Source organism: Saccopteryx leptura, chromosome 1 (assembly GCF_036850995.1).
Source record: "Saccopteryx leptura isolate mSacLep1 chromosome 1, mSacLep1_pri_phased_curated, whole genome shotgun sequence".
In the NCBI taxonomy this organism is placed as follows: domain Eukaryota; kingdom Metazoa; phylum Chordata; class Mammalia; order Chiroptera; family Emballonuridae; genus Saccopteryx; species Saccopteryx leptura.
This window is the reverse complement of record NC_089503.1, coordinates 351,085,251-351,111,979: the sequence shown is the minus strand read 5'-3', so window position 1 is coordinate 351,111,979 and position 26,729 is coordinate 351,085,251. Positions and strand designations below refer to the sequence as shown.

Genomic DNA, 26,729 nt, shown 5'->3' with positions numbered 1-26,729 from the left:
CATAACTGAGCATTATTAGCATGCCTGATTCAGATGCTGATTGGTATTTGGTATCAATGGTGTACACTCCCAGGCTCTTGCACTGCAGACAGACAGTTTCCAGTACTGGGAACAGCATCTTTCTCCAGCCCTGTGTCCTCAGCTCCCCATGTAGGGGTCCAACATCTCTGTGGGTAAATAATTGGTTCTTGTGTAAGAGATATCGAAGTTTTTATGAAGGAACCTATTTATTACCAATTCTGGGAACCCTTTTTTTTATAACTGTGGCCCCAAGAAGGCAGAAGGCATTTGATGTACAGAGATTTAGGAGTCTTTACTACCTTCTGGTGTCCTCTCCACAGTGCGAAGCAGGTAGCAGGTTATGCTCATTCCAGATCTGATGCAGAGAGAAACTTTCGTAAAAAGTGTTTCAAATCCAGTGTATTTTCTTCAGTGTCCTTCTCAGTATGTCCTTCTACTGTTAGCAATGAAGGAGCAAGCTCTAAACCTACAGCTCAGGATCTGTTGTGCCATCCACAATCCACAAAGCCACCCGAGCCGCGTGGTGATGGCCACGTTCATGGAGACACCCTCGGGCTACTGATGCGCCAAGTTCATCTTCTCATCCCTGACTTCCCAGCACTGGGATCCGCACCTGGGCTTTGAGAATCTGAGATTACCTAAGTTTTATGTATGGGGAAGTGGGGTTTCTAATGGGATTGTTGAAAAAGAAAATTAGGGTGACTGACAGCAGCAGAAAGATAAGACCACCCCTCCTGAGGCAGCATCAGCTCCCAGAAGGAGGGTGGGGAGGAGACAGAGTAAATGTTAGGAGACACGTTCTGTGTTCATTCTAATTCTCTGTCTGACCTCCTCGTGCCTAGTGGGACTTTTTAGTTTCAGGCCTCTGCATCATGAATTTTGTATGTGTCTTTCTCTGTTCTGGAGTCTCTGTGCCACTCTATCCAAATCATAAAGAGAAATCCCATCCAATATCATATTTTTAGTATATGTGCTGCCGAAGTGAGCACCAATATCGTATTTTTAAAATCATCAAATTCTTATAAATCTTTTCTATATATAAGCAATATGATATGCTGATTCCTAGCATGATATTTTTCTGTTTATAGTATTAAGGAATTTCTTTAAAAAAAATCTGAGGGCCTGTCCAGGCAGTGGCGCAGTGGATAGAGCGTCAGACTGGGATGCGGAGGACCCAGGTTCAAGACCCTGAGGTCGCCAGCTTGAGCATGGGCTCATCTGGTTTGAGCAAAAGCTTGGACCCAAGGTCGCTGGCTTGAGCAAGGGGTTACTCAGTCTGCTGAAGGCCCATGGTCAAGGCACATATGAGAAAGCAATCAATGAACAACTAAGGTGTTGCAACATGCAATGAAGAAGTAATGATTGATGCCTCTCATCTCTCCGTTCCTGTCTATCCCTGTCTATCTCTCTCTCTGACTCTCTCTGTCTCTGTAAAAAAAAAAAAAAAGACATGTTATTAAAGAAAACAGAATATAAGAATGCAAGTTTCAGTCTAGATCAGGGGTTGGGAACCTATGGCTCGTGAGCCAGATGTGGCTCTTTTGATGGCTTTAACAAATCTTTAATAAAAATAATAATAACGTTAAGAATATAAAACATGCTCATGTATTACAATTCATTCATTTCCTACCGCTCATGTTCATGGTTGTGGGTGGCTGGAGCCAATCATAGCTGTCCTCCAGGGACAACACCAAATTTTTACTGGATAATGCGTAATGTACACGGGTCGTTGTATGGCTCTCATGGAATTACATTTTAAAATATGTGGCGTTCATGGCTCTCTCAGCTAAACAGTTTCCCGACCCCTGGTCTAGACCCTTAGTCCCAGCAGGGCACACGGCTTTGGTTCATCAGGATGCATCCCAAGCACGTGGAACAGCCTGGGGGTAGAAGGTGCTCAATAAATATATATATATATTTTTTTATTGAAGAAAAGCAAAAATCTACACTAGACGTCATTTAAAAGTGATATGATTGATTTTTTTTCCCTAATATTCTAGTATGAACTTTTTTAATATACAAAAAACTTGAAGGAATTTCACAGTGAACACTCCTCTACCCACCAGTTAGAATCTATTCCTATTTTATCACATTTGCTCTACCATACTATCCATCTACCTTTCTCTCCATCCAGTCATTCATCTTATTTTTTAAATGCATATCCAAGTCAATTGCAGACACCAGCACTTTTCTTCCTACGTATTTTCTGCTGACCATTTTATTGGTGGTTTGTTACATTTCCTTCGTATTCTCACCCACATTCCTTGCTTTATGGTGGCTCCTATTACTGGAAAATCTCCTCTGAGCTTTCTGTGGATAAAACTTAATTTGCAGAAAAGGATTCAGAATGTAATTTCAGAACCTCAGGTTTATTAATCTGAAAGTGAACTAAAAGCCAGATGTACTAGTTATCTATTGTTGTGTAACCTGTTATCCCCAGACTCTGGTGTACTGCAGCAATAATTACTACTTCTCACAGTTTCTGTGGGTCAGGAATTTGGGAACCACATGGGTGGGCAGTTCTGATTTGGGGTCTCACAAAGATGCAGTCAAGATGTCGGCCAGAGCTGCCGTCACCTGATGGCTTCAGTGGGCCTGGGACCCTCTGTAGGGTGGTTCGCCTGGCTGGCGAGTTGGTGATGGGGTTGGTGGGGGCCTTAGTCCCACCTTGTGTGGGCTTCTCTACAGGCTTCTTGAGTGTCATCAGCATATGGCGTCCGACTCCTACCACAGTGAGGAATCAGTGAAAGAGAGAACTAGGTAGAAAGTATCCTTTTTATGATGCAGGCTCCTTCTATTCTTGAAAAGCGACCCACTGAATCTGGGGAATGAGGCTCTATCTTTTCAAGGGAGGAGGGCCAGAGAATATTTGGACATATTTTGAAACCACCACATGAAAGGCTGTTAAGAGTAGCATAGCCTCTCTTGGGTTTGCATCTCAGCTGGTGACTTGGAACAACTTCCTTAACTTCTCCAAGCCTCAGTGTCCTTGTCTGCAGAATTGTATTTGCAAGAGTCCCCACCTGAAGGATTGTTGTGAGGTCAAATACACGGCACATGCAAACTGCTGAGTATGGCTTCTGGTCTGTTCCTGCTGGAAGGTGGGAGTTCTGTCACTAGGAATAGTAAAAGTAGCAGCCTTTTCCAGGATGTGACACGTATGGCACGAGGTGCAGAAAGGGTGCATTTTAGAACAGGGCTTGAGCGAGTAGAGCAAAAACCTAGGTCTTGTGCAAGTGTGCCTTTCACTGACTGCCTGCCTCAGGTAGGGCATGGCACAGAAAAGAATGGTGAAGGACATTAGACAGTCTGACCCACAGTGACTGTTAGGAAGAACTTGTGCTTGCAATAGGAAATGACAAGGTGACTACAGTTGAGAGAGAGCTGTGGAATGTGCGTTTCACATGCCGGGAGCACTGTGATTTAATTGGAGAGCAAACTACAGGTTGTTAAAAAAAGGAAAGCAAATTGTCTAACTTTGGTGTCTAGGAGAGGCACATCTTTCAACATTGCAATTACTTTTTTGTTTTTAACATTGCAGTTGTTTTTGGTAATACTGTGTATTTACATTTTCTATTTTACTTATAATTAAAAACATTTTTGAGGTAAGATAATGAGACCTTGATGTGTCTGATCTCCTTTTTTCCTAGCTACCTCTGAACAGCGCAGTTGGGGATTATGAACTCCATGTAACTGGACATACACAGGATGAGATTTTATTCTCTAATAGTACACGCCTAACATTTGAGACCAAGAGAATGACTGTCTTCATTCAAACAGACAAACCCCTGTACAAGCCAAAGCAAGAAGTGAAGTTTCGTATTGTTACACTCTTCGCAGATTTTAAACCTTACAGAACCTCTTTAAACATTCTAATCAAGGTAAGTGCTATGCAGAAATGAAGCAAAGTGTTCAAACCACCTTACTGAAGCACTCTGGGAAGTTCTGTGCTTGTAATCTTAGAATTCACCGTGGACAAGCTTCCCTCCTAACGTGGCATTCTCTCTCTAGGAAGGGAGCTGGTAGAGCATTTAGTTAAGAGTTCAGGCTGCAAAGTCCTTCTGCTTGGGCTTCAGTCCTGGCTTTTTCATTGATTTATTCATTTGTTAACCATTTATTGAATTTCGGTTTCAGGTATTGAATAAGGCAGTGAACACAACAGGGTAGGCCCCTGCTCACATTGAGCTTATACATACTTTGGTGGGCAGTGGGGAGACAGACAGTAAATAAACACACACACATACACAGATAGATAGGTATGTATATATTTTATTGTTATTACACAATTGTTATTTCCATTAGAGTTGTGAAGGAAATCCTATTTGAGCAAAGACCTAGAGGAAATAAAAGGATGAGCTAATACAAACAAAGGGCAGCACAAGCAAAGGCCCAGGGGTGGGAGCTTGGTAGGTACATTGGGAGAACCACAAGCTGACAGTGTGCTGGGGCCCAGGGAGTGGGGAGACAAATTTTAGGAGATACAGATAGGTGGTTTGGAGGAGGGGTCATTACAGTCTTGTTAGCCATTTAATGGACTTCACATTTTATTCTGAGTAAAATGAGAATTTACTGGAGACTTCTGAGGAGAGGCGTGATGTGCTCTGATGTAACATCTGAAAAGGATCACTGTCTGCTCTAAGAATACATCTAGCTGCATGATCTTGAGGAAATTAACCTCTCTGAGCCTCATTATCCTTATTTGTAAAATATGTAATAATCTCTCAGAAACATTTTGTGAGGATTAAGTGAGATAACTCAAGTAAAGCATTTTAGAACTGTGCCTGGCACATAGTACATGCTCACTAAACATTAGCTATTATTATGGGAACCTCCTTTGGCAGGGAGTTATTTGGCCTCTGCTGCTTGAACGCTCCAAAGATCTGGAGGCAGCATGGTTAGCAGACTTTCCTGTGAGAACCAAGTTGAAGACAATTGAGATCCCCCCGGATATGGTTTCTGCTTAAGCTGAGGAGAATGCTAGATATTAAACCACACCATAGAAATAAGGCAGCCAGCTCACTCCAGTTTGTCGGGGACCCTCCTGATTTTTAAACTGAAATTTTCTGGTCCTGGAAACCTTAGTCCGGGACATTGGTTACCCTCAGTGTTCTGATGAATAACATAGAATGGGAGGTAAATTCAGGCTTTTAGTTCAGTACCTTCCTGTTTTTAATTCCCTTGTTATTGATTAATTAATTAAACAAACAAACAAACGAAAATCAGGCAAACAAACACATGTACATATAACTTCAAGCCACGGTGTGTTTGTAGCAAATACCACATTGGTTGGCATAGTGCTCATTGCATATTTGTTGAATTAAGCTAGGATTACTGCAGAGTTGGCGGCTCTGTGCATTTCTGCCTCTGCTATTTATTGGAGTGTCTATAAAGTGGGTTGATGTAGTGAGTAGCATTTCTAAGTTCATATAACCCTCTGAGCAGGGCTTTCTGGACTCCATTTATAACATCCTTTATCATTTATCCACATATGCTGAGAATTTACTGTAGGCCAGAAACTATGGGTAAAATGGAAGATTTAGAAGTAAGTGTCTGCTTATCTTTGGCTGTGTGCATCCAGTTTGCTTCCTCTGCCTTAGGTACATAAAGCCTGCACTGAGTGAGTGCCGTTTGAAGGCGTTAACCTAGAACTGACCCTGCTGATTCTGGACAGCCGTGCTGTGCATTTTTATCATTTTGCCTCTCTATTCTGTTCTAGTGTCTGCCTTTGAAACCTCTGATTTGTGGGGTCTTTGTGCTCTTCTTTCAAATTTTGAACTTAGCCTGCTGCATTCAGCTTTCCCAGAAGCATGCTGAGAGACCTTCCTCTTGTGACCTCTGGGCCTGAGGGGTCCTACGGGCTTAGCCCACATGTGGCCCTCTTGGCCAGGGGAGTGGAGTTTAGACTAAAATTCCACCTGGAATGCATTGTATTTGAAATAGTGAACAGGGGTTGGCCATACTCTGCTCTGCAGCCAGGCAGTGAGGCTGGGATATAAACTCAGGTCTACTGCTTCCTTCCGGTAACTTGCAGAGGTCAGGTCATAGCATTCATATGACTGCCCAAACTGTACTCCTCCATCTGAAAAATAGTCATTTGTGCCAGGCTTCACCAGATGGCGATGCCTTCTATATCTTCTAGTGTGGAATAGTTGGTTTCCTGGCAAAACTTCCCAGAAAAAATGGGACTTACTTTAGGAAGAGCCCCTGACTTGTACAAAGTTTTATTTCCGTAACATAGCACCACCTGCAGGCTGCCATATAGAACTGCATGTGATGGCTACAAGGCTGACTTTTTGGGACCCATCTTGCCCAGCTAAGAAAGACTGTAGGGTGTAGTAGCTATATATATTGAACATCACAACATATTCAGGGGAGTTCAGTGGTTTTCCTTCCTTCCTTCCCTCCCTCCCTCCCTCCCTTCCTTCCTTCCTTCTCTCTCTCTTTCTTTCTTTTTAGAGAGAGATAGACAGACAGACAGGCAGGAAGGGAGAGAGATGAGAAGCTTCAACCTGTTGTGGCACTTTAGTTGTTCATTGATTGCTTTCTCATTTGTGCTTTGACCGGGGATCTCCAGCCAAGCCAGTGACCCCTTGCTCAAGCCAGCAACTTTGGGTTCAAGCCAGTGACTTTGGGCTCAAGCCAGCAACCTTGGGCTTCAAGCCAACAACCTTTGGGCTCCAGCCAGCGACCTCAGGGTTTCAAACCTGGGTCCTCGGCATCACAGGTCTGTGCTCTGTACCACTGCCTGATCAGACTTTTTCTTTTCTTTTCCCTTTTCTTTCCTTCCTCCCTCCCTCCCTCCCTCCCCCCTTCCCTTCCCTTCCCTTCCCTTCCCTTCCTTTCCCTTCCCTTCCCTTCCCTTCCCTTCCCTTCCCTTCCCTTCCCTTCCCTTCCCTTCCCTTCCCTTCCCTTCCCTTCCCTCCCCTCCTCTCCCCTCCCCTCCCCTCCCCTCCCCTTCCTTTCCCTTCCCTTCCTTCTTCCCTTCCCCCTTCCCCCTTCCCCCTTCCCCCTTTCCCCTTCCCTTCCCTTCCCTTCCCTTCCCTTCTTTCTTCCTTTCCCCTTCCCCTTCCCCTTCCCCCTTCCCCCTTCCCCCCCTTCCCTCCCCTTCCCTCTCATTGGGTCTTATTCATTCTTCCTGTCCTAGTAACTGATTTTTTTTCTGGAAAGAAAGGGGCTTCATAGGCCTTTAAGCAGTGGGAAAAAAACATGTCCAATTCTGCCCTAATTTTGACTTCTTCCAGACAATCTGGCTCAATACTATGGAATTAAGTGCATCCAATACTGTGATGGCAGCTGGCACAGCTGGCTTCTACCTTGCCCTTCTTGAGGAATTTGTTACCCCTGGTACAGGTGAATGACCTTATGTGGGAACAGGTGTTGGCATGGGGATATAACCTTATTGTGCCCTGACTGTCTGGCCTGGAGCTACAGTGGTTAAACCAGAACCTCATCCTTGGCCAGATGAGGGCGCCACCTATTTAAGTGATTGTAGTCTAAATGTATGTGCCGGACAGACACTGTGTGCTAATCCAGGACTCCCAGGAACGACAGACATACTCTTTGTAGGCATGTTTTTCAGCCAGGGAGTTCACTGCTCAGGATAGCCTGGCCAGGCAGCTGGCACTGTGGTGTGATGAGGCAGCAGACGGAGGTCCAGAGCCATCCAGAGGTTACACAGAAGGCAAGGGGGTCTGCTTTTGTAGTGTTCCATCACACAGGTGTTCTGGCTGTGACAGGGGCACTGCTCATATTTTACATGGCTGTGCTGTGTGCATCCCAGTAGGAGACGACCGCTTGCAAATGATGGTCTGCTGTAATGCTACCATGCACGGCCTGTTCAAATCCTGGTGTGTCTGTAAAGACTTCCAGTGTGTCTGTGTTCTCTGTGTCTTCCTGTTGGTGACAGCGAGGCCTAGGTCCAAGACGGGCTTGGGAAACAAGAGGGATTATGTCACTCACTCCCAACCCTGCGGACTCCCTTCGTTCATAGGGCATGACTCTCCTGAACTCCCAGGCCTCCCTCACCTCCTGCTGTGGCAGGCACCGTGGGGCCGGCTGCTGGGTCAGTGCCTGTGCCAGGGGTTTGCCAGGGCTGCTGACCTGCTTATTCTTACTTGCTTTTGGTCTTTGGTTTTAACAGTTAGTTTCTGGCTGCTCAGTTCTTAGCATTGTGGTTGCTCCCGACTTACACATTCTCTCCCATGTGGAGTGAGAGATTTCTTCCTGCTTTTAATAACTGGGCCAACCCAGTACCTCTAGGCAAAGGACAGAGTATAGGAATAGGGCAAAATATTTGGTCCCTGCTCTTAAGAGTTCACAGTCTTAGGAGTTTATTTGGGAACAAATAAACAACAACAAAAAAATCCCCTTGATATAACTAGTGAATACTTTAAACTGTCATATGTATTCTAGAGGTATAAAATCTTTGTCCAGGAGGTGGTCATTTCTATCTGTTGGAGGCATATGTAGAAGGCAAGACACAAGATTATTTCTCCAGTTGGACAAGGAAGGGAGGCTATTCCACGCTGCAGTTGTAGAGGCCCACATGCATGGGCTTTGGGGCTAAAATGCAGACAAACCTGCCTGTTGGGAGGAAGATGAGCCTAGAAATGTCAGATTACTAAGTCTTGTAAACTCTGCAAAGGAGTATGGACCTCATTCTGTAGGTGAATAAAACTAGAGTAACTTAGTGGTCTGGTAGAGTGATCATAGCCCATGTTTGTTCACCGCTTGTTATATACCAGGAACCGTACCCACCACTTTACCCACTTTGCCCCAGTGCCAGACTTGTGTCTCAGGATAACACTGTCCGCACTGGGGGAGACGTATGGGAGGGCAAGGCTAGAGGATGGAGGTTATTTGCAGTAGTTGGGAGCTGGACCTGGTGGCTGCGTGGGAGGATGGAAAACAGACAAGATAGGGAGACAGTAAAGAGACAGGGTTGGGAACGTGAGAGGAATCTGGGACGATTGCTGGGTTGGCTAGGATGAATAGTGCTTGGAGGGGTTGTTATCTGGGAGAGTATAGAAAGGCACAGTGTTTTTCATGCATCCCCTTAGTTAAACATCTCTGTGATAAACTTGTTGAATTAAAAGATACATGGGTTTGACTCCTGAATTCCACCACGTGTTGGTGCTGTAATAGTGGAGCACGCCAACTGCTTACAGTTGAGTGCTTACCTAACCGCTCGCATCAGTTTTCTCAAGTATACTGTAGGATAATTCTCGCCTGAGGGAGAATTTTAATGACTGAGTGGTGTATGAGTTGTAATGCTAAGGCAGAGTGCCTGGCACATAGTGGGCCTTTAATACATGGAGCCTGTTATCTGTGTAGTGGAGTTTTCTTTTAACAACCACAACCACAACAACAACAAGTTTGGTGACGTGCATGTTGTAGTGTTTCATGTAGAGGGAAACCTGGTGCCAGGAATTAAAAGAGCAGGATTAAGATATTCTTAGGAGAATATGAGCAAAGAAGAAATCTTGATTTGTCTTCTTTAATATTATAGAGCTGACATTTTTTCCAAAAACTATCTCTGTGCCATATTTTGGATGTGCGTGGGAGTACTGATAGGATCATTCATAACTAGATAGAATATATATATGTATAAAGGCAGTTTTTATATGTTAACGTGTATGGTTTTCATTGCAGGACCCCAGGTCAAATTTGATTCAACAGTGGTTGTCAGAACAAAGTGATCTTGGAGTCGTTTCCAAAACTTTTCAGTTATCTTCCCATCCAATCCTTGGTGACTGGTCCATTGAAGTTCAAGTGAACGTGAGTATATATATATATATAAATATAGTTATATTTTTAAAAGGGAGAATGTTAACATGATTTAAATAGGTCAGGTGGGGAAATATATCCAGTCATTTATTCAGTGAACAGAAAAACATTAATATAAATATCTAGACAATTTAAATGATTTATTATTGATTTACTGTTTTTTCAATGGGTTAGCCTACCTTATAACATACTTTAGAGTTTTAATCATTGTTGTCTTTTTCTTTTTTTTTTTTTTTTGTATTTTTCTGAAGCTGGAAACGGGGAGAGACAGTCAGACAGACTCCCGCATACGCCCGACTGGGATCCACCTGGCACGCCCACCAGGGGCAATGCTCTGCCCACCAGGGGGCGATGCTCTGCCCCTCCGGGGCGTCGCTCTGCCGCGACCAGAGCCACTCTAGCGCCTGGGGCAGAGGCCAAGGAGCCATCCCCAGTGCCCGGGCCATCTTTGCTCCAATGGAGCCTTGGCTGCGGGAGGGGAAGAGAGAGACAGAGAGGAAGGAGGGAGGGGGGTGGAGATGCAAATGGGCACTTCTCCTATGTGCCCTGGCCGGGAATCGAACCCGGGTCCCCCGCACGTCAGGCTGACGCTCTACCGCTGAGCCAACTGGCCAGGGCCCATTGTTGTCTTTTTCTATAATGCACTGTTTTAAGGTTAAAACATTTCACATTTTAGTATAAAACTGATTAAGTGATGTTTATTTCACTTCTTTATTGCATACGTTGAGTATTTTAAAACTAGGTAACGAATACATAGCTATTATTTGGCAAATTTTATGTCTCAGAGTAATGACTCCTACTTTTATCTTTGTCTTAAAAAAGCACAGTGACTTTAAACAGCTTCATCAATCTTCTGCTCCCCAATTCTTCATTCTCCCCAATTCTCCCACCTGCTTCCCTTATTTGCTGCTAACTTCTGCACCCCTGAGATCTAACAGGGCAGGGGCATTAAACACCGTCTTTGTCTTTGCCTCAGGATTTTTCCTGTGCATCATGGCATGATATTTGAAGATTCATTGAATATTTTCTCACTTTTTTTCCTTTGGAATTTATTAAAATAAATTTGTGAATAAGAGCTTTAAAAAATAATCCTATTAGAACAGGGCTTCCCAGTATTGACATTTTGGACAAAAGATCTTTGCTGAGGGTGCTGTCCTGCGCATTAGAGGACATTTAGCAGAGTCTGTGGTCTTTGCCTACTGGATGCCAGTGGTGGCTCTCTCCTCCCTCCACGGTGTGACAACCAAAATGTCTCCAAACTTTGCCAAAAGTCTCCTGGGGAAAATACCTCCCCCCCCCCCCCATTGAGAACCACTGTATTAGGAGTAATCGCTCATCAACATTAGACGTGTGATAAGATAAAAGTACCAAGTACTTAATAAATAAAATATTAAAAATTTTTTTCCTTTGGTTAACATTTTCTGGAGCCACATCCTAAAAGCAGAACTAGTCCACCTTCGTCGGCAGTTGTTTGTGAACATCTGAACAAAGCTGACGAGCACGCAGAGGTGCCCCAGAAGGGGAAGCAGGAGATGAGAAAGCGTAGAGGCATGTACAGGAGTCATGGAAGCCTGGAGCAGGGGCGATGGACACTGGGGGAAGCAGACAACTGAGTTTCTAGAGAAGGAGGAAAGAGTGGACATTCATCGCACTCAGGAGAGGGAAGGATTTGCGTAGAGGCAGAGCCTCACGTGGCTGGGGTTTGGGAGATGTTAAGAGCATATGGAGAATGACGGGGTTTGAGGGTTAGGAAGCATATTGTGAGTTTTAAGGAGTTAGGTTTTATTCTCAGTTCCAACTTTTTGATTTTACAATAAATTCTTCAGGAATTAGTTGTTTGTTCATCCATCCATCCATCCATCTATCCACCCACCCATCTATGTATCGCTTCATCTTCCATCTAGTTACGCTGAGGGCTTATAATGCTGTGATGAATATAAGGAACTGTACATTGCTGTGGTGAGATGAATGGTATGATAAATGTTAAATGACAGAACAGTGACAGAAAAACAGAAGGCAGTAGAATGGCAAGGTGCTGAGTCAGCCAGGTCCATCAGGCGCCTCCAAGGATGGAGTCTCACTGGGACCACCTTGGGATGAAGAGTGTTTATTGTAAGGATGAGTTGATGTTTTTGGGACCAGCTACTCCCTCTGTCTCCTGTGGTCTGCTTCATTTTCTTCTTACACATCTGCCAACCTTTAAGGTGTTCTCTGGTCCAAATCTGGACTGGCCCAACTAAATAACTATTGTCCTTAGAGGGCCGATAAGCAAGCTTCTTTATGGCAGGATGAGCGTCCCCTAAGGCTGATGTCCATTATTGGTTCATTCAGAAACCGCCTTGCATAATGACCAGGCAGAGCAGTCTCAGGTGGGTTGTGGCCTCTGACGATTAATTTGCTCAATGAGTGGTGAATAGAATAAGTACTGGAGGAGAGAGGAGGATAAAATAATGGAGAAAGACTTGTGGAAGATGTGAGCTTGTAGGTGGGAAGATTTATAGGACTTTTCATGTAGTTATTTGTGGACTTGACCTATCATATGGCTTTGGTAGGGAAAAAAAAAAGGATAAGGAAATTTAGGTACCAAAAAAATTAAAAACATTTGCAAGATGTGGCCCTTGCCCACCACTTTAGCCTTCATCTTCAGTTAAATGCTACCCTTGTCCTTGAACTCCATGCTTTAGACCAGTGGTAGTCAACCTGGTCCTTACCGTCCACTAGTGGGCATTCCAGCTTTCATGGTGGGCGGTAGCGGAGCAACCAAAGTATAAATAAAAAGATAGATTTAACTATAGTAAGTTGTTTTATAAAGATTTATTCTGCCAAACTTAGCGAAAATCCGACATAAAGTACTTGGTAAGTATTTATAATTATTATTATATGCTTTAACTTGCTGTAACTCTGCTTTATAAATTTTATAAAGTAGTTACTTCCCTACTTTATAAATCACCATTACTGTGGAACCGGTGGGCAGTTAGAAAATTTTACTACTAACAGAGATACAAAAGTGGGCGGTTGGTATAAAAAGGTTGACTACCCCTGCTTTAGACATACATCCCTTATGTTTCTTTTTTTTCTTTTAAAGATTTTATTTATTGATTTGAGAGAGAGAGAGAAAGAAGGAGAAGGAAGTATCAACTCGTAGCAGTTGCTTCTTGTATGTGCCTTGACCGGGCAAGCCCGGGGTTTTGAACTGGCAACCAGGTCACCACTTTATCCGCTGCGCCACCCCAGGTCAGGCCCCTCAGGTTTCCTAAACTCACCGGTCTGTCTTATCCCAGAGCCTTCCTGTGCTGTTCCCTGGGACGCTGTTTTTCTACTGTTGTTCAAGCCACTTGACATTGCCCTCCAGTCATTATCTAAAACGGATTAGCCCGTCTAGACATTCCTGTGGCACGCTGTGCTTCTCCTGGTTCACGCATTTCACTGTTGGTTGGTGGTACTTTATTATCGTCTTCTGGAGCTTGTCCATCCTGTATTTCTGGAACTTAGTGCTTTGCACATAAAATTCAATATTAAATGAATGTATTGAAGCCATGGAGTAGTACTGTATTTCCCCAATGTATAAGACACTCCCATGTGTAAGATGCACCTTTATTTTGGGGCCCAAAATTTGAAAAAAAAAATGTATTACTTAAAGTTATTGAACTCAAGTTTTATTCATCATAAAATTCATACAACTCCTCATCACTGTCAAAACTCCCATCCATTAGCTTGTCCTCATCTGTCTGATGACAAATCACTGTCTTCAACAATAAGCACAAAAATAAGCACGAAAAAGTAAAAAATGCAAGTAAAAAATTCTACAACCACTGTATAAGACGCACCCAGTTTTTAGACCCAAAATTTTTTGAAAAAATGTGCATCTATAAAGCATCCCATCCTTTTGAAGACAAACAGGTTGATCAAGTACTTATTATGGGTGATAGAATGTCTCCACCAGTTCTATTGAGATATAATTAACAAAATACTTTAGGATATTTAAAATGTATAATGTGATTTATATTTATATTTATATATATATTCTGAAAAGATTCTCTTTGCCCCCTCCAGATATTGTAATGTTAGCGTGCACACTAAGGAAAAATAAGCCCTTTTATTACAAAAAAAAAAGAAAAAGAAAAAAAAAAGAAGTCCTTTAAGGGCCACCAGGGGTCAGCATAACCAAAGAAATGATATAAGAAGCAACCCCAATTCAGCTCTGGTCTCTGGTTTCTATCCTTCCTTGGCTCCTGCACAGCAATCATGCACTGTAAATTGCTTATTATTGAACTTCTTTTCTTCCAGCAGTTAATAGTGACTGTGGTGGAAATATATATATTTAGTATTTAAACAGTCCATCAGTATAGCCTCTATTTTTGTTTTCCTAAGGCAGTGACCATTCTCAGTATTCATCTCAGGGAGGGGAAAATATTTATTTTCAGGAGAGGGTTTTCAATCCCATTTTGTTTCTAGAGAAAATATGTAGTGAACCTAGTATTACCACTGAAAACCAATGTATTAAAAAATACAAGACCTACAGAGCTTTGATTTGTAATAACTATGCAGCTAAATCACAGTGGCATTTAAAAATTGTTTTTATTGATTTTAGAGAGAGGAAGGGGAGAGACAGAGAACAACATTGATTTGTTGTTCCACTTATTTATGCATCATTGGTTGATTCTTGTACGTGCTGACCAAGGATTTGAACCCACAAATTTGGTGAATCAAGATGACGTTCTACCAACTGAGCTATTTGGCCAAGGCCAGAGTGGCATTTTTAAACCACCCTTCCACCATATCAGGAAAGGTATCCTTTAGGTAAAGCACACAACTGGACTCGGACATTTCTGTAATGTAACGTGTACCTATACACCGTAAATTTGAATAAATCATTTATTTTGCTGCTAACTTTTCTGGATTACTTAAATTGCTTTTGTCCTTCAAGTATTCCTTCTCACCTTCAGGATTTTTAATGATAAGTGATTATTTTAATCTAGTAAAATTTCTAGGATTTTATCCTTATTTTTTGTATCTTCTTTATTGTAGTCTCTGATGGTGGGCATAGAAAGTTCTCTGTTTTCATAGACATTTTTTTACAATGCTAGTTTAATTAAATTGCAAAGCAACTCTTTTTTTTTTAAAGATTTTATTTATTGATTTTACAGAGAGAGGAAAGATAGGGTGGGGAGAACGAGAAGTATAGTTGCTTCACTTTAGTGTTTCATTGCTTGCTTGTTGCTTGTCATATGTGCCTTGATTGGGCAATCCCAGGGTTTCAAACCAGCGACCTCACCATTCCAGGTTGAGACTTTATCCACTGTGCCATCACAGGCCAGGCAGCAACTTTTGATTGTGATTTTTAAGCCCTCTTAAAATTAGCAAAATTGAGTGAGAATACTGACTTATTTTGGGTGCTAGTTATGTATATACTTAATTTGCATACCCGCATTGAATGTGAATAGTTCTTTGCTGCTTTGGGGTTGCACTTTTTCTTCTGTCTCTCCCAGCTCTTTCCACCGTTTGCTCCTTAACTTCCTGGACCACCACGCACCCCCCACTCCCCAGGGAAGAGGTTTATTTTACCTGTAACACCTCTTCATAGATGTGTTTTACAAGTCGTTATACTTCAGGTAGTTAGAGGACAACGGGGAAAGGCTCTCTGATTTGATAATGATCTTACAGATACACTTTCGGAAGATAACTTGTTTTAAAAGTTAGACACTGCTTTTATTTTCATTTTTTTTTGCAGTACTTCTCTAGGGTCCTTAGTTCTAGGCATCTATTTCTTGACTGGTATCTTTGGCTCACCCAAATAGTTGTAAATATTTTTTTCCAAAAAAGTTTTTTTATTCAGTGAGAGGAGAGGAGACAGAGACAGACTCCTGCATGTACCCAGACCTGGATCCACCTGGCAAGCCCACTAGGGGCTGATGTTCTGCTCATCTGTGGCCCTTGCTCCATTGCAACCAGAGCCATTTTAGTGCCCGAGGTGGAGGCCAAGGAGCCAGCCTCAGCGCCTGGGGCCAGCTCACTCCAATAGAGCTATGGCTCTAGGAGGGGAAGAGGGAGGAGAGGGAGAGAGAGAAGGGGGAGGAGGAGAGGTGGAGAAGCAGATGGGCACTTCTCCTGTGTGCCCTAAATGGGAATTGAACCTGGGGCTTCCACATGCCGGGTTGATTGCTCTACCACTGAGCCAACCGGCCAGGGCCCAATTTTTTTTTATTATGGCAAAATACACATAAAATTTATTCTCCTAATTATTTTAAGTGTACAGTTCAGTGGTATTAAATACATTTGCATCGTTGTGCAGCCATCACCCCCATCCATCTACTCTTTCATCTTGCAAAACTGACACTCCGTACCCATTCGACACTAACTGCCCATTTCTCCTGCCCCCCAGCCCCTGCTTACTTGATGACGGCAGCCCTGTGCCCCCTTTCCCCCACCCATCTTGCACAGGCAGATGCAAACCTGTCTTCCCTTTTAGAGTGCTCAGGTAGCTGAGTGTACTGCCAGAGCTCACCAGTAGTTCTGACACAGCAGTGAGCCTGAGGGTCAGCTGACTAGGAAGCTTGTTCAGGACAGTAGTCCAGGCCCCTCGCACAGATCACAAGTCAGTGTTGCTGGCCTGAGACCCAGGAATTTACATTTTAAATAAGCATTCTTGTAGATTCTGGTTTTCTGGACCCCATTCTGGATTTGTGCCCACAGCCAGGCATCTTTGTTTCTGTCTGCACCGCTGAGAGGCAGTGCTGGGTGCTGGAACCAGTACAGAACTGGGGGCAGGGTCCTGATTTATTCCTTCAACTCCCAAGTGGTGAGACTCTAAGTTACTTTGCTTCTCCAGATGAGTAGCTCAATAAAGCCCCGACACCCTATAGGCATCCCCAAACTACGGCCTGTGAGCCGCATGCGGCCCCCTGAGGCCATTTATCTGGCCCCTCGCCACACTTCTGAAAGGGGCACCTCTTTCATTGGTGGTCAGTGAGAGGAGCACTGTATGTGGCGGCCCTCCAATGGTCTAAGGGACAGTGAACTGGCTCCCTGTGTAAAAAGTTTGGGGACCCCTGCTAGACTTACAGAATCAGTGTTCAGGGGAATAATCTGTATTTTCACAACAACTTCTCTGGGCATTTGGATACATGTCTAGCTTGGAGGTCACTGAACTCTGTAGATAATCTGGTGGTCTCTTCTAGCCGTAACTGACTGCATCATCTCACACTGGAGCCTTGCTGAGGGCGGGGGACAGGAAATAGAAGGTAGAAAACTCCCTAGCTCCTAGTTTCGAAGTCTCTCTTTTGAAACCCTGTGTAAAACACGGTGGATGTCACATTATTATGTAATTCAGAAGCGGTCTCATCTGAGTTGTTCCTTTGTTTATAACAGTTACATCTACTTGAGTTAGTTGTGGAAAGGTCAGGTAAGGGTTGCCAGCAGTCAAGCCTTTTTTAAAGCCTTTCAGAAGTCTCCTTATTTTTCTGGCCTTGCTGCCTAGCCGTTGCCTGGGTCCGTTTGCTTCTGCTGTCTGGTTTGTCTGGAGCCCCTTGTCTTTTGCAGAAGGGCACAGCATTGTTTTGACAGTGTCCGTCCTTGAAGCACTTTACAAGGAGCATCTGGTCAGCTCCCCTGGCTCGTGATGACAGCCTAGTAGAAAGCATGGAGCAAATCGTGGCAGGTCAGAAAACAGTGGCATCCTCTCTGGAATGTGGATGTGGCTTCCAAAATACTTTTGTTAGCCTTTGCTTAAGGGACTGCTATTTTTGGGGAATACCTCAAGTTCTTCCTTGTGCAGTGAGAAAGGGAGGGAGGAATTGGTTTTAGAGGTCAGCACTTGATTCTTCTTTCTTCCATGGGCCGTTATAAAATACCTCTACCACAGTATGCACTGATCAGTGTAGTTTTTTTCCTTTTTTTTTTAAATCATGGCAAGATACACATAACATATAATTTGCTGCTTTAACCTTTTTTAAGTGTTTCGTTCAGTAGCACCAAGTATATTCAGATTGTTGTGCAAGCACCACCATCATTATTCAGAATTTGTTTCATCTTTCTAAAATGACATCAGTGTATTTAATTTTAATTTTAGTGAGAGGAGGGGAGGCAGAGACGGACTCCTGCATGTGCTCCTACTGTGATCCATCTGGCAAGCCCACTAGGGGGCAGTGCTCTGCCCACCTGGGCCATTGCTCCATTGCAACTGAAGCCATTCTTGCGCCTGAGGCGGATGCCATGGAGCCATTCTCAGCACCTGGGGCCAACTCGCTCCATCTGAGCCATGGCTGCAGGAGGAGAGGAGAAGAGATAGATAGATATATTTGATATACAGAGAGAAATGAGAGGGGGAGGGGTGGAGAAGCAGATGGGTGCTTCTTCTGTGTGCCTTGGCCAGGAATCAAACCTGGGACTTCCACTCACCAATGCGCTACCACTGAGCCAACCATCCAGGGCCACATCAGTGTAGTTTTTAGAAATATGACTACCTTATTTATTAGTAGGGGGAGGGGAGGACACTAGCCTCTGGAAAAATTTTAGATGTTTTACTAGGGCCTACATAAGGCCCTGCCTGATCTGACTCTATTTTTCCAGCTTCATCTTCTGATTTCATAATTCCCTGTGAATTTAATTTATTTCATTATTATTATTTTTTGTATTTATATGTTTGTGTGAGGTTATTTGATGAATATCTTTCTTTCTACTTCATCAAAAGCCCCATGATAGGAAAGTATATCCCCATCTGCTAGCACAACTGGCATTTAGGTACAATAATTCTCTGTTGACGGAGTGGATGAATGAATTTTTTTGTTATATTTGGGTTGCAGCCCTGTTAATTCTGATTTAGTCACTCTAAAGTGGGAACCGGGCGTCTCTATTTATTGAGCCTGCCACAGTTGGTCCTGATGTTCAGTTTGGGTTGATACTCCTAGAGATTTATGTTGCAACTGCAGTTTAAGCGACAGATGTTTAGATTCTGAACAGGAAAGGAAAGGACAATGTAAATATTAATAAACTTTTTCAATCATTTTTCACATTTGTCCTTTCTCTAAGTTGGTCAATATATATCTACTGACACTTTTACTGGTTACTATTTCTGTTGTGATTTCTCATTAATTTTAAAGTATTTGCTTATCTTTTTTTAATTAAATGAGAAGCAGGGATGCAGAGAGACAGACTCCCGCATGTACCCCACCAGGATCCACCTGGCAAGCCCCCTACCCATTGATGCTCTGCCCATCTGGGGCATTGCTTCATTGCTTAGCAACCGAGCTATTTTAGCACCTGAGGTGAGGCCATGGAGCCATCCTTAGCACCCAGGGCCATCTTGCTTGAACCATTCCTTCCATGGCTGTGGGAGGGGAAGAGAGAGAGAGAGAGAAGGAAGAGGGGAAGGGCAGAGAAGCAGATGAGCGCCTCTCCTGTGTGTTCTGACCGGAAATTGAACCTTGGACTTCCACACACCGGATCAGCATTCTACTGCTGAGCCAACTGACCAGGACCATTTTTTGCTTATGGTAAAAACATAAGAGGTTATTATATGATGAGTAGGGTTAAGCATGAAAACAGTAGGGACCTGAATTACGCTAAAAATATGGAACTATTGTGTATGTTAGGTAGAAAGAAGCACTAGTCAGTAAACAGCTAAAGATAATAGGTCGCAGATCCTACTTCTAAGGAGCTCACAATGAGGCTTCATGTAATAGATGCAAAGAATGTTAGACTGGTAGTAACAAGACCCAGTATCTTGTGCTTTAGTCAAGGGACTGTGGACAAATCATTTCAGCCCTGGATCTCAGTTTCCCTAGCTGGAAAAAAAAGGGGTTTGGATAAGAGAACTTGTAACCCTCTTCACGCTTTAAAATTCCATGTTTGACTAAATGGACATAGAGGATACTATTGCATTTGAATGGGGACCTGGAGGTGAAATGAGGCTTAGGACTCAGGGACAGAGCCGTAGCGTTGGGAGCAGGCCCTCGTCTCTGGGCATTGAAGTGGAGGCCTTGTAGAGAGTAGCAGTCGAAGAGAGAGTTGGCGGGAGTTTGTGAGTCAAGCTCTGGAGGGTATTGGATTTCAGGCTAATGGCTTTTTTTTTTTCTAAGTGAGAGAAGGGGAGATAGTAAGACTCCCACATGCGCCGACAGGGATCAGCCCTGCAACCCCTGTCCAGGGCCGACACTCAAACCATCGAGCCACTGGCTGTGGGAGGAGAAGAGGGAGAGGAGGAGGAGAGGGAGGAGAAGAGAAGCAGATGGTCACTTTTCCTGTGTGCCCTGACTAGGGATCAAACCCTGAGCCAATGCTCTACTCACTGTGCCATCTGGTCAGGGCCTCCGACTAAAGTTTTAAGTTTCATTTTATAGATAGTAGGGGCTCTAAAAGCTTTTATTGCGCTTTGAATCTCAATGTTATAAATTCCATATAAGACTTCTGAGGGCAAAGAAAGCAAAAATGTGCATGAATGAGCCTCTTGAATGATAAAAGATATAAAAATTAGACTTTTATCATTTTCCTCTGATTGGAATACATGGAATGCATGCTCAGTGTAAATCCACTCGAACATTGTTCAGTAGGAAGACTAACACACTTATGATGAACTCCCAAACAAAGAAATCATCACTATTTGTTGTCTTGTTGATTTTTGTAGTAAGCTTCAGGCAACAGTGTGACAACAGGGAGACCACCAGGAGGTTAGTATCATTGCTTAATAAATGCATGACTACCTGTGGTGTTGGGTTGTAATAGTCCAGCCTGAGGGGAATAGCAGGCTGATTGAGGGGAATGGATGAGTTCAAGTGACGTTTTATTTTTATTTTTTTTAAAGATGATTTTTTTTAACTTTATTTATTCATTTTAGAGAGGAGAGAGAGAGAAAGAGAGAGAGAGAGAGAGAGAGAGAGAGAGAGAGAGAAGAGAGGAGCAGAAAGCATCAACTCCCATATGTGCCTTGACCAGGCAAGCCCAGGGTTTTGAACCAGCGACCTCAGAGTTCCAGGTCGAAGCTTTATCCACTGCGCCACCACAGGTCAGGCTCAAGTGACGTTTTAAAGGAAGACTCATTAGGTTTAGGGTTCTGATTGGAGCAAAGGAGAAAGAAGAGTAAAAGGTGTTAAATTAAATAACAAGGAGGCCATTAGACTGAGGTGACTCTGATGCTGTGGTGACCTAAGTAAGTAAACCAGAACCTGAGCACAGGAAAACCTCAAGGTAACGATATCAAAAGGCAAAGAACAACCCACCGCAAACAGCTAACTAGGCTTTAGGCTGTAGCCAACCAACAATTTCCTTACTTTTCTTCCATATTTTTTCTGGAAAAGTCTCTCCCTGAACACTCCTAACCATTTCTGGTTTGGCACTGCCTGATTCCAACTGATTTTTGCTCAAGTAAACTTGTAAAATTTTTTTTTTTTTTTTTTTTTGCATTTTTCTGAAGCTGGAAACGGGGAGAGACAGTCAGACAGACTCCCGCATGCGCCCGACCAGGATTCACCTGGCACGCCCACCAGGGGTGAAGCTCTGCCCACCAGGGGGCGATGCTCTGCCCATCCTGGGCATCGCCATGTTGCGACCAGAGCCACTCCAGCGCCTGGGGCAGAGGCCACAGAGCCATCCCCAGCGCCCGGGCCATCTTTGCTCCAATGGAGCCTTGGCTGCGGGAGGGGAAGAGAGAGACAGAGAGGAAGGCGCGGCAGAGGGGTGGAGAAGCAAATGGGCGCTTCTCCTGTGTGCCCTGGCCGGGAATCGAACCCGGGTCCTCCGCACGCTAGGCCGACGCTCTACTGCTGAGCCAACCAGCCAGGGCTACTCTTGTAAAATTTTTAATGTGCTTCAGTGTGTCTTTCGCCAGAGGTGACGCTGGATTTCCAGTGTAGTCTTTGGGAGAAGCACCCATTATAAATTCTAAGTAAGTCAGAGCTGGGAGCTCAATTTGGGGTAGAGGCCTGAGCAGGTAAGGTTTGGACCAGGGGTCTCAAACTCGCGGCCCACGGGCTGCATGTGGCCCGCCCACCAATTTTGTGCGGCCCGCAGACTAATCAAACTTTGTGGATTAGTCTGCGGGCCAGTCTGCGGCCGCACAAAATTGGTGGGCGAGCCGCATGCGGCCCGCGGGCCCAAGTTTGAGACCCCTGGTTTGCACTGACTGTCACTACATCTAGAGCTAAGAAGAAGAGCCACCCAAAGCAATGGAGAAAAGACAGCCAGGCTTGGAAAGAGAATGAAGAGGGTGGGGGCACAGAGCAGAGGGGAAGGGATTCAGAGGAGATGGCCAAATGTCGGGTGCTTCCGATACTTTGGGGGCCTCCAGGAGAATGAAGCCTGAGGGGGAGATGGCAATTAGCAGAGGCAGGTGGCCATCATGTACTGAGCACCCTTCTGTGCAAGTGAAATGGTGGAGACAGAATCCAGATTACTGGGGCAAGAAAGAGCATGCATACATCATTTAAAACTTTTGTTGCTAAGAAGCAGAGAATTAATATAGTATCTGGTGGGGACAGTAGCAAAAATTCCATATAATTTCATTCATATGATAAGATTACATAAACTTTTTTGGAATCTGTCTAGATCTCTAAGCCCTAACTGTGTTAGTGGAAAAATGTCTTTTTTTAAAAATAATTTTTTTAATTAAAAATTTTAATTTATTGTGTTAACATTGATTCAAGTGTCAACCTCACCTCCCAACAATTGCCCCCTATTACACTGCCTTTGGCCCCTCCCCCACTTCCCTCTGGGATTTGCTGTCCTGTTATCTGTATCTCTGTGTTATGTATATATAGTTTCACTAATCTCTTCACCTTCTCTGATCCCATCTCCTCTACCGTCTTCCCTCTGACAGCTGTTCTTCTCCCTGTAACCCTGCCTCTGTCTCTATTCTGTTCCTCAGTTTGCCATGTTTATTAGATTCCGCATGTAAGTGGGATCATATGATAGTTGTCTTTCTCTGCCTGGCTTATTTCACTTAGCATAATAGTCTCCAGGTCCATCCATGCCATCGCAAAAGGTAAGATTTCCATTTTCACAGCTTCATAGTATTCCATTGTGTATATGTACCACTGCTTCTTAATCCACTCATCCACTGACACTTGGGCTGTGTCCAGATCTTGGCTATTGTAAACAATGCTGCAATAAACATGGGGGTGCATATCTTCTTTTGAATCAGTGTTTTGGAATTCTTAGGATATATTTCTCAAAGTGGGATAGGTGGGTCAAAAGGCAGTTCCATTTTTAATTTTTTGAGGAATCTCCATACTGTTTTCCACAGTGGCTGCACAAGTTTGCATTCCCACCAGCAGTGCAGGAGGGTTCCCTTTTCTCCACACCCTCGCCAGCACTTATTGTACGTTGATTTGTTAATGAGAGCCATTCTAACAGATGTGAGATGGTATTTCATCATGGCGTTAATTTGTGTTTCTCTGATGATTAGTGACGTTGAGCATTTTTTCATATGCCTATTGGCCATCTGTATGTCCTCTTTGGAGAAGTGTCTGTTCAGTTCCTTTGCCCATTTTTTAATTGGATTGTTTACCTTCCTGGTGTTGAGTTTTAGAAGTTCTTTATAAATTTTGGTTGTCAACCCCTTATCAGACACATTGCAAATATGTTATCCCATTGTGAGGGTTATCTTTTTATTTTGTTAATGGTGTCTTTTGTTGTGCAAAAGGCTTTTAGTTTGATATAATACCATTTGTTTATTTTCTTCTTTATTTCACTTGCCTGTGGAGATATATTTGCAAAAATATTGCTGTGAGAGATATCAGAGAGTTTACTGCCTATGTTTTCCTCCAAGATTTTTATGGTTTCGTGATTTAATTTAAATCTTTTATCCATTTTGAGTTTGTTTTTGTGAATGGTGTAAGTTGGTGGTCTAGTTCCATTTTTTTTGCTTGTTCCTGTCCAATTTTCCCAACACCATTTGTTAAAGAGGCTGTCTTTACTTCATTGTATACTCTTGTCTCCTTTGTCAAATATCAATTGACCATAAGGTGTGGGCTTGTTTCTGGGTTCTCTGTTCTGTTCCATTGATCTATATGCCTGTTCTTATGCCAGTACCAAGCAGTTTGATTACAGTGGCCTTGTAATGATATCAGGAAGCATGATACTTCCCAATTTATTCTTCATTATCAAGATTGCTGAGGCTTTTTGTGTTCTATTTTTGTTTCACATAAATTTTGGAATATTTGTTGTAGGTCTGTGAAGTATGCCATTGGTATTTTAATAGGAATTGCATTTACTCTACAGATTGCTTTGGGTAGTATAGACATTTTAATGATGTTTATTCTTCCTATTCATGAATATGAATAGGTAGATGAACATGGTATATGCTTCCACTTGTTTGTATGTTCCTTGATTTCTTTTTTCAATGTCTTATAATTTTCCAAGTACAAGTCTTTTACCTCCTTGGTTAAATTTACTCCTAGGTACTTTATTTATTTTTGGTATTGTTGCAAGAGCGAAGGGGATTGTTTCCTTAATTTCTCTTTCTGACAGTTAATTGTTGGTGTGTAAAAATGCCACTGATTTCTGAATATTAATTTTATATCCTGCTACCTTGCCAAATTCATTTACCTGGTATAGTTTTTTGACTGAGACTTTAGGGTTTTCTGTATACAATATCATATCATCAGCAAATAATGATAGTTTTACTTCTTCTTTTACAATTTGGATGCCTTTTATTTCTTCTTGTCTGATTGCTGTGGCTACAACTTCCAGAACTATGTTGAATAAGCATGGTGAAAGGGGGTACCCCTGTCTTGTTCCTGATCTTAAGGGGATTGCTTTTAATTTTTGCCCATGAGTATGACGTTGGCTATCAAGTTGTCATATATAGCCTTTTTATGTTGAGATATGTTGCCTGTATTCCCACTTTGCTGAGAGTTTTGATCACAACTGGGTACTGGATTTTATCAAATGCTTTTTCTGCATTTATTGACATAATCATGTGATTTTTATCCTTCCTTTTGTTTATGTGATGAATCATATTGATTGATTTGTGTGTATTGTACCAGCCTCGTCTCCCCAGAATCAATCCCACTTGATCATGATGTATGCTCTTTTTAATGTATTGCTGGATCTGATTTGCTAATATTTTGTTGAGAATTTTAGCATCTGTATTCATCAGGGATATTGGCCTATAGTTTTCTTTCTTTGTAGTGTCTTTACCTGGTTTTAGAATGAGGATAATGCTTGCCTCATAAAATGAACTTGGAAGTCTTTCCTCCTCTTGAATTTATTGGAATAGCTCGAGGGTGGGTGTTACTTCTTCTTTGAATGTTTGGCGAAATTTGCCTGTGAAGCCATTCAGTCCACGACTTTTGTTTGTTGGGAGTTTTTTTTGATAACTTTCAACTTCATTTGTTATAATTGGTCTGTTTAGGTGTTCTGATTCTTCCAGATTGTGTTTTGGAAGATTGTATGTTTCTAGGAATTTATTCATTTCATCTAGGTTGTCCAATTTTTTGGTATACAGATCTTCATAGTATTTTTTTTTTTTTACAATTCTTTGTAATTCTGTGTCAATTGTTACTTCTCTACTTTCATTTCTAATTTTATTTTTTTCAGTCCTCTCTCTTTTTTCTTGATGAGTGTGGTTAAAGGTTTGCCAATCTTGTTTAACTTTTCAGAGAACCAGCTCTTGGTTTCATTGATTTTTATATTGTTTTTTAGCCTCTATGTCATTAATTTCCACTCTGATCTTTATTATTTCCTTCCTCTGTTTCATCTGAGCTTTATTTGTTGTTCTTTTTCTAGTTCTTTTAGGTGCTGGGTTAGGGTGTTTATTTGAGCTTTTTCTTGCTTCTTAAAGTATGCCTGTAATGCTATGAACTTCTCTCTCAGAACTGTTTTTGCTGTGTCCCATAGATTTTGGGTTGTTTTATGTTCATTTCATTTGTTTCAAAGAAATGTTTGATTTTTTCCCTTGATCTTATTGTTAACCCATTTGTTACTTAATAATATGATATTTAGCCTCCAAGTGTTTGAATGTTTTTCAGATTTTCTGTTGTAGTTAATTTCTAGTTTAATGCCATTGTGATCAGAGAAAATGGTTGATATTATTTCAGTCTTCTTAAATATATTGAGACCTGTTTTTTGTCCTAGCATTTGTTCTATCCTAGACAATGTACCATGAGCACTTGAAAAGAATGTGTATTCTGAAGCTTTGGGGTGATATGTTCTGAAGGTATCAATTAAATCCAGTTGATCTAATGTGTCATTTAGGCTGCTATTTTTTTGTTAATTTTCTGTCTGGAGGATCTATTCATTGATGTTGGTGGGGTAGTAAAATCCTCTACTATTATAGTATTGCTGTTGATTTTGTTCTTTATGTCCATCAAAATCTGCTTTATATATTTGATGCTCCTATATTAGGTGCATAAATATTTACAATGGCTATATCTTCTTGTATTGCTCCCTTTATCATTATGTAATGACCTTTTTTCTCCCTTACCTTTAGTTTTAAAGGCTATTTTGTCAGATATAAGTATTGCTATCGTAGCTTTTTAAAATTTCCATTTGCATGAAATGCTTTTTTCAATCCCTTCATGTTCAGTCTATGTGTATCTTTTGTTTTGAAGTGGGTCTCTTGTAAACAGCATATATACGGGTTCCTGGTTTCTTATCCATGCAGCTACCTTATATCTTTTGAATGGAGTATTTAATTCCTTTACATTTAAGTATATTATTGATATGTACTTAATTACTGCCATTGTATTCTTTAAATCTACAATTTTCTTTCTCTCAATTTCTTTTTTTCTTTGCTCTTTTTATAGCAGGCCCCTTAACATTTCTTGCAGTACTGGTTTGGTTGTAATGAATTCCTTGAGTCTTTTTTTGTTTGTGAAGCTTTTTATTTCTCCTTCAATTTTAAATGATAGCCTTGCTGGATAAAGTAGTCTTCGTGTAGGTTCTTGTTTTGCATCACTTTGAATGTTTCTTGCCAATCTTTTCTGGCC

General features: G+C 42.3%; 1 protein-coding gene across 2 annotated transcripts in view; it reads left to right on the top strand.

The window, feature by feature from the left end:
- CD109 (CD109 molecule) overlaps positions 1-26,729 on the top strand; it is a 135,846-nt gene that overhangs the window by 25,880 nt on the left and 83,237 nt on the right. For both annotated transcript variants that reach the window (XM_066359017.1, XM_066359018.1), the window contains exons 4-5: positions 3,672-3,902; positions 9,673-9,798. In XM_066359017.1, the coding sequence (XP_066215114.1) occupies positions 3,672-3,902; positions 9,673-9,798 (357 nt within the window). The remainder of the gene's footprint in view (positions 1-3,671; positions 3,903-9,672; positions 9,799-26,729) is intronic.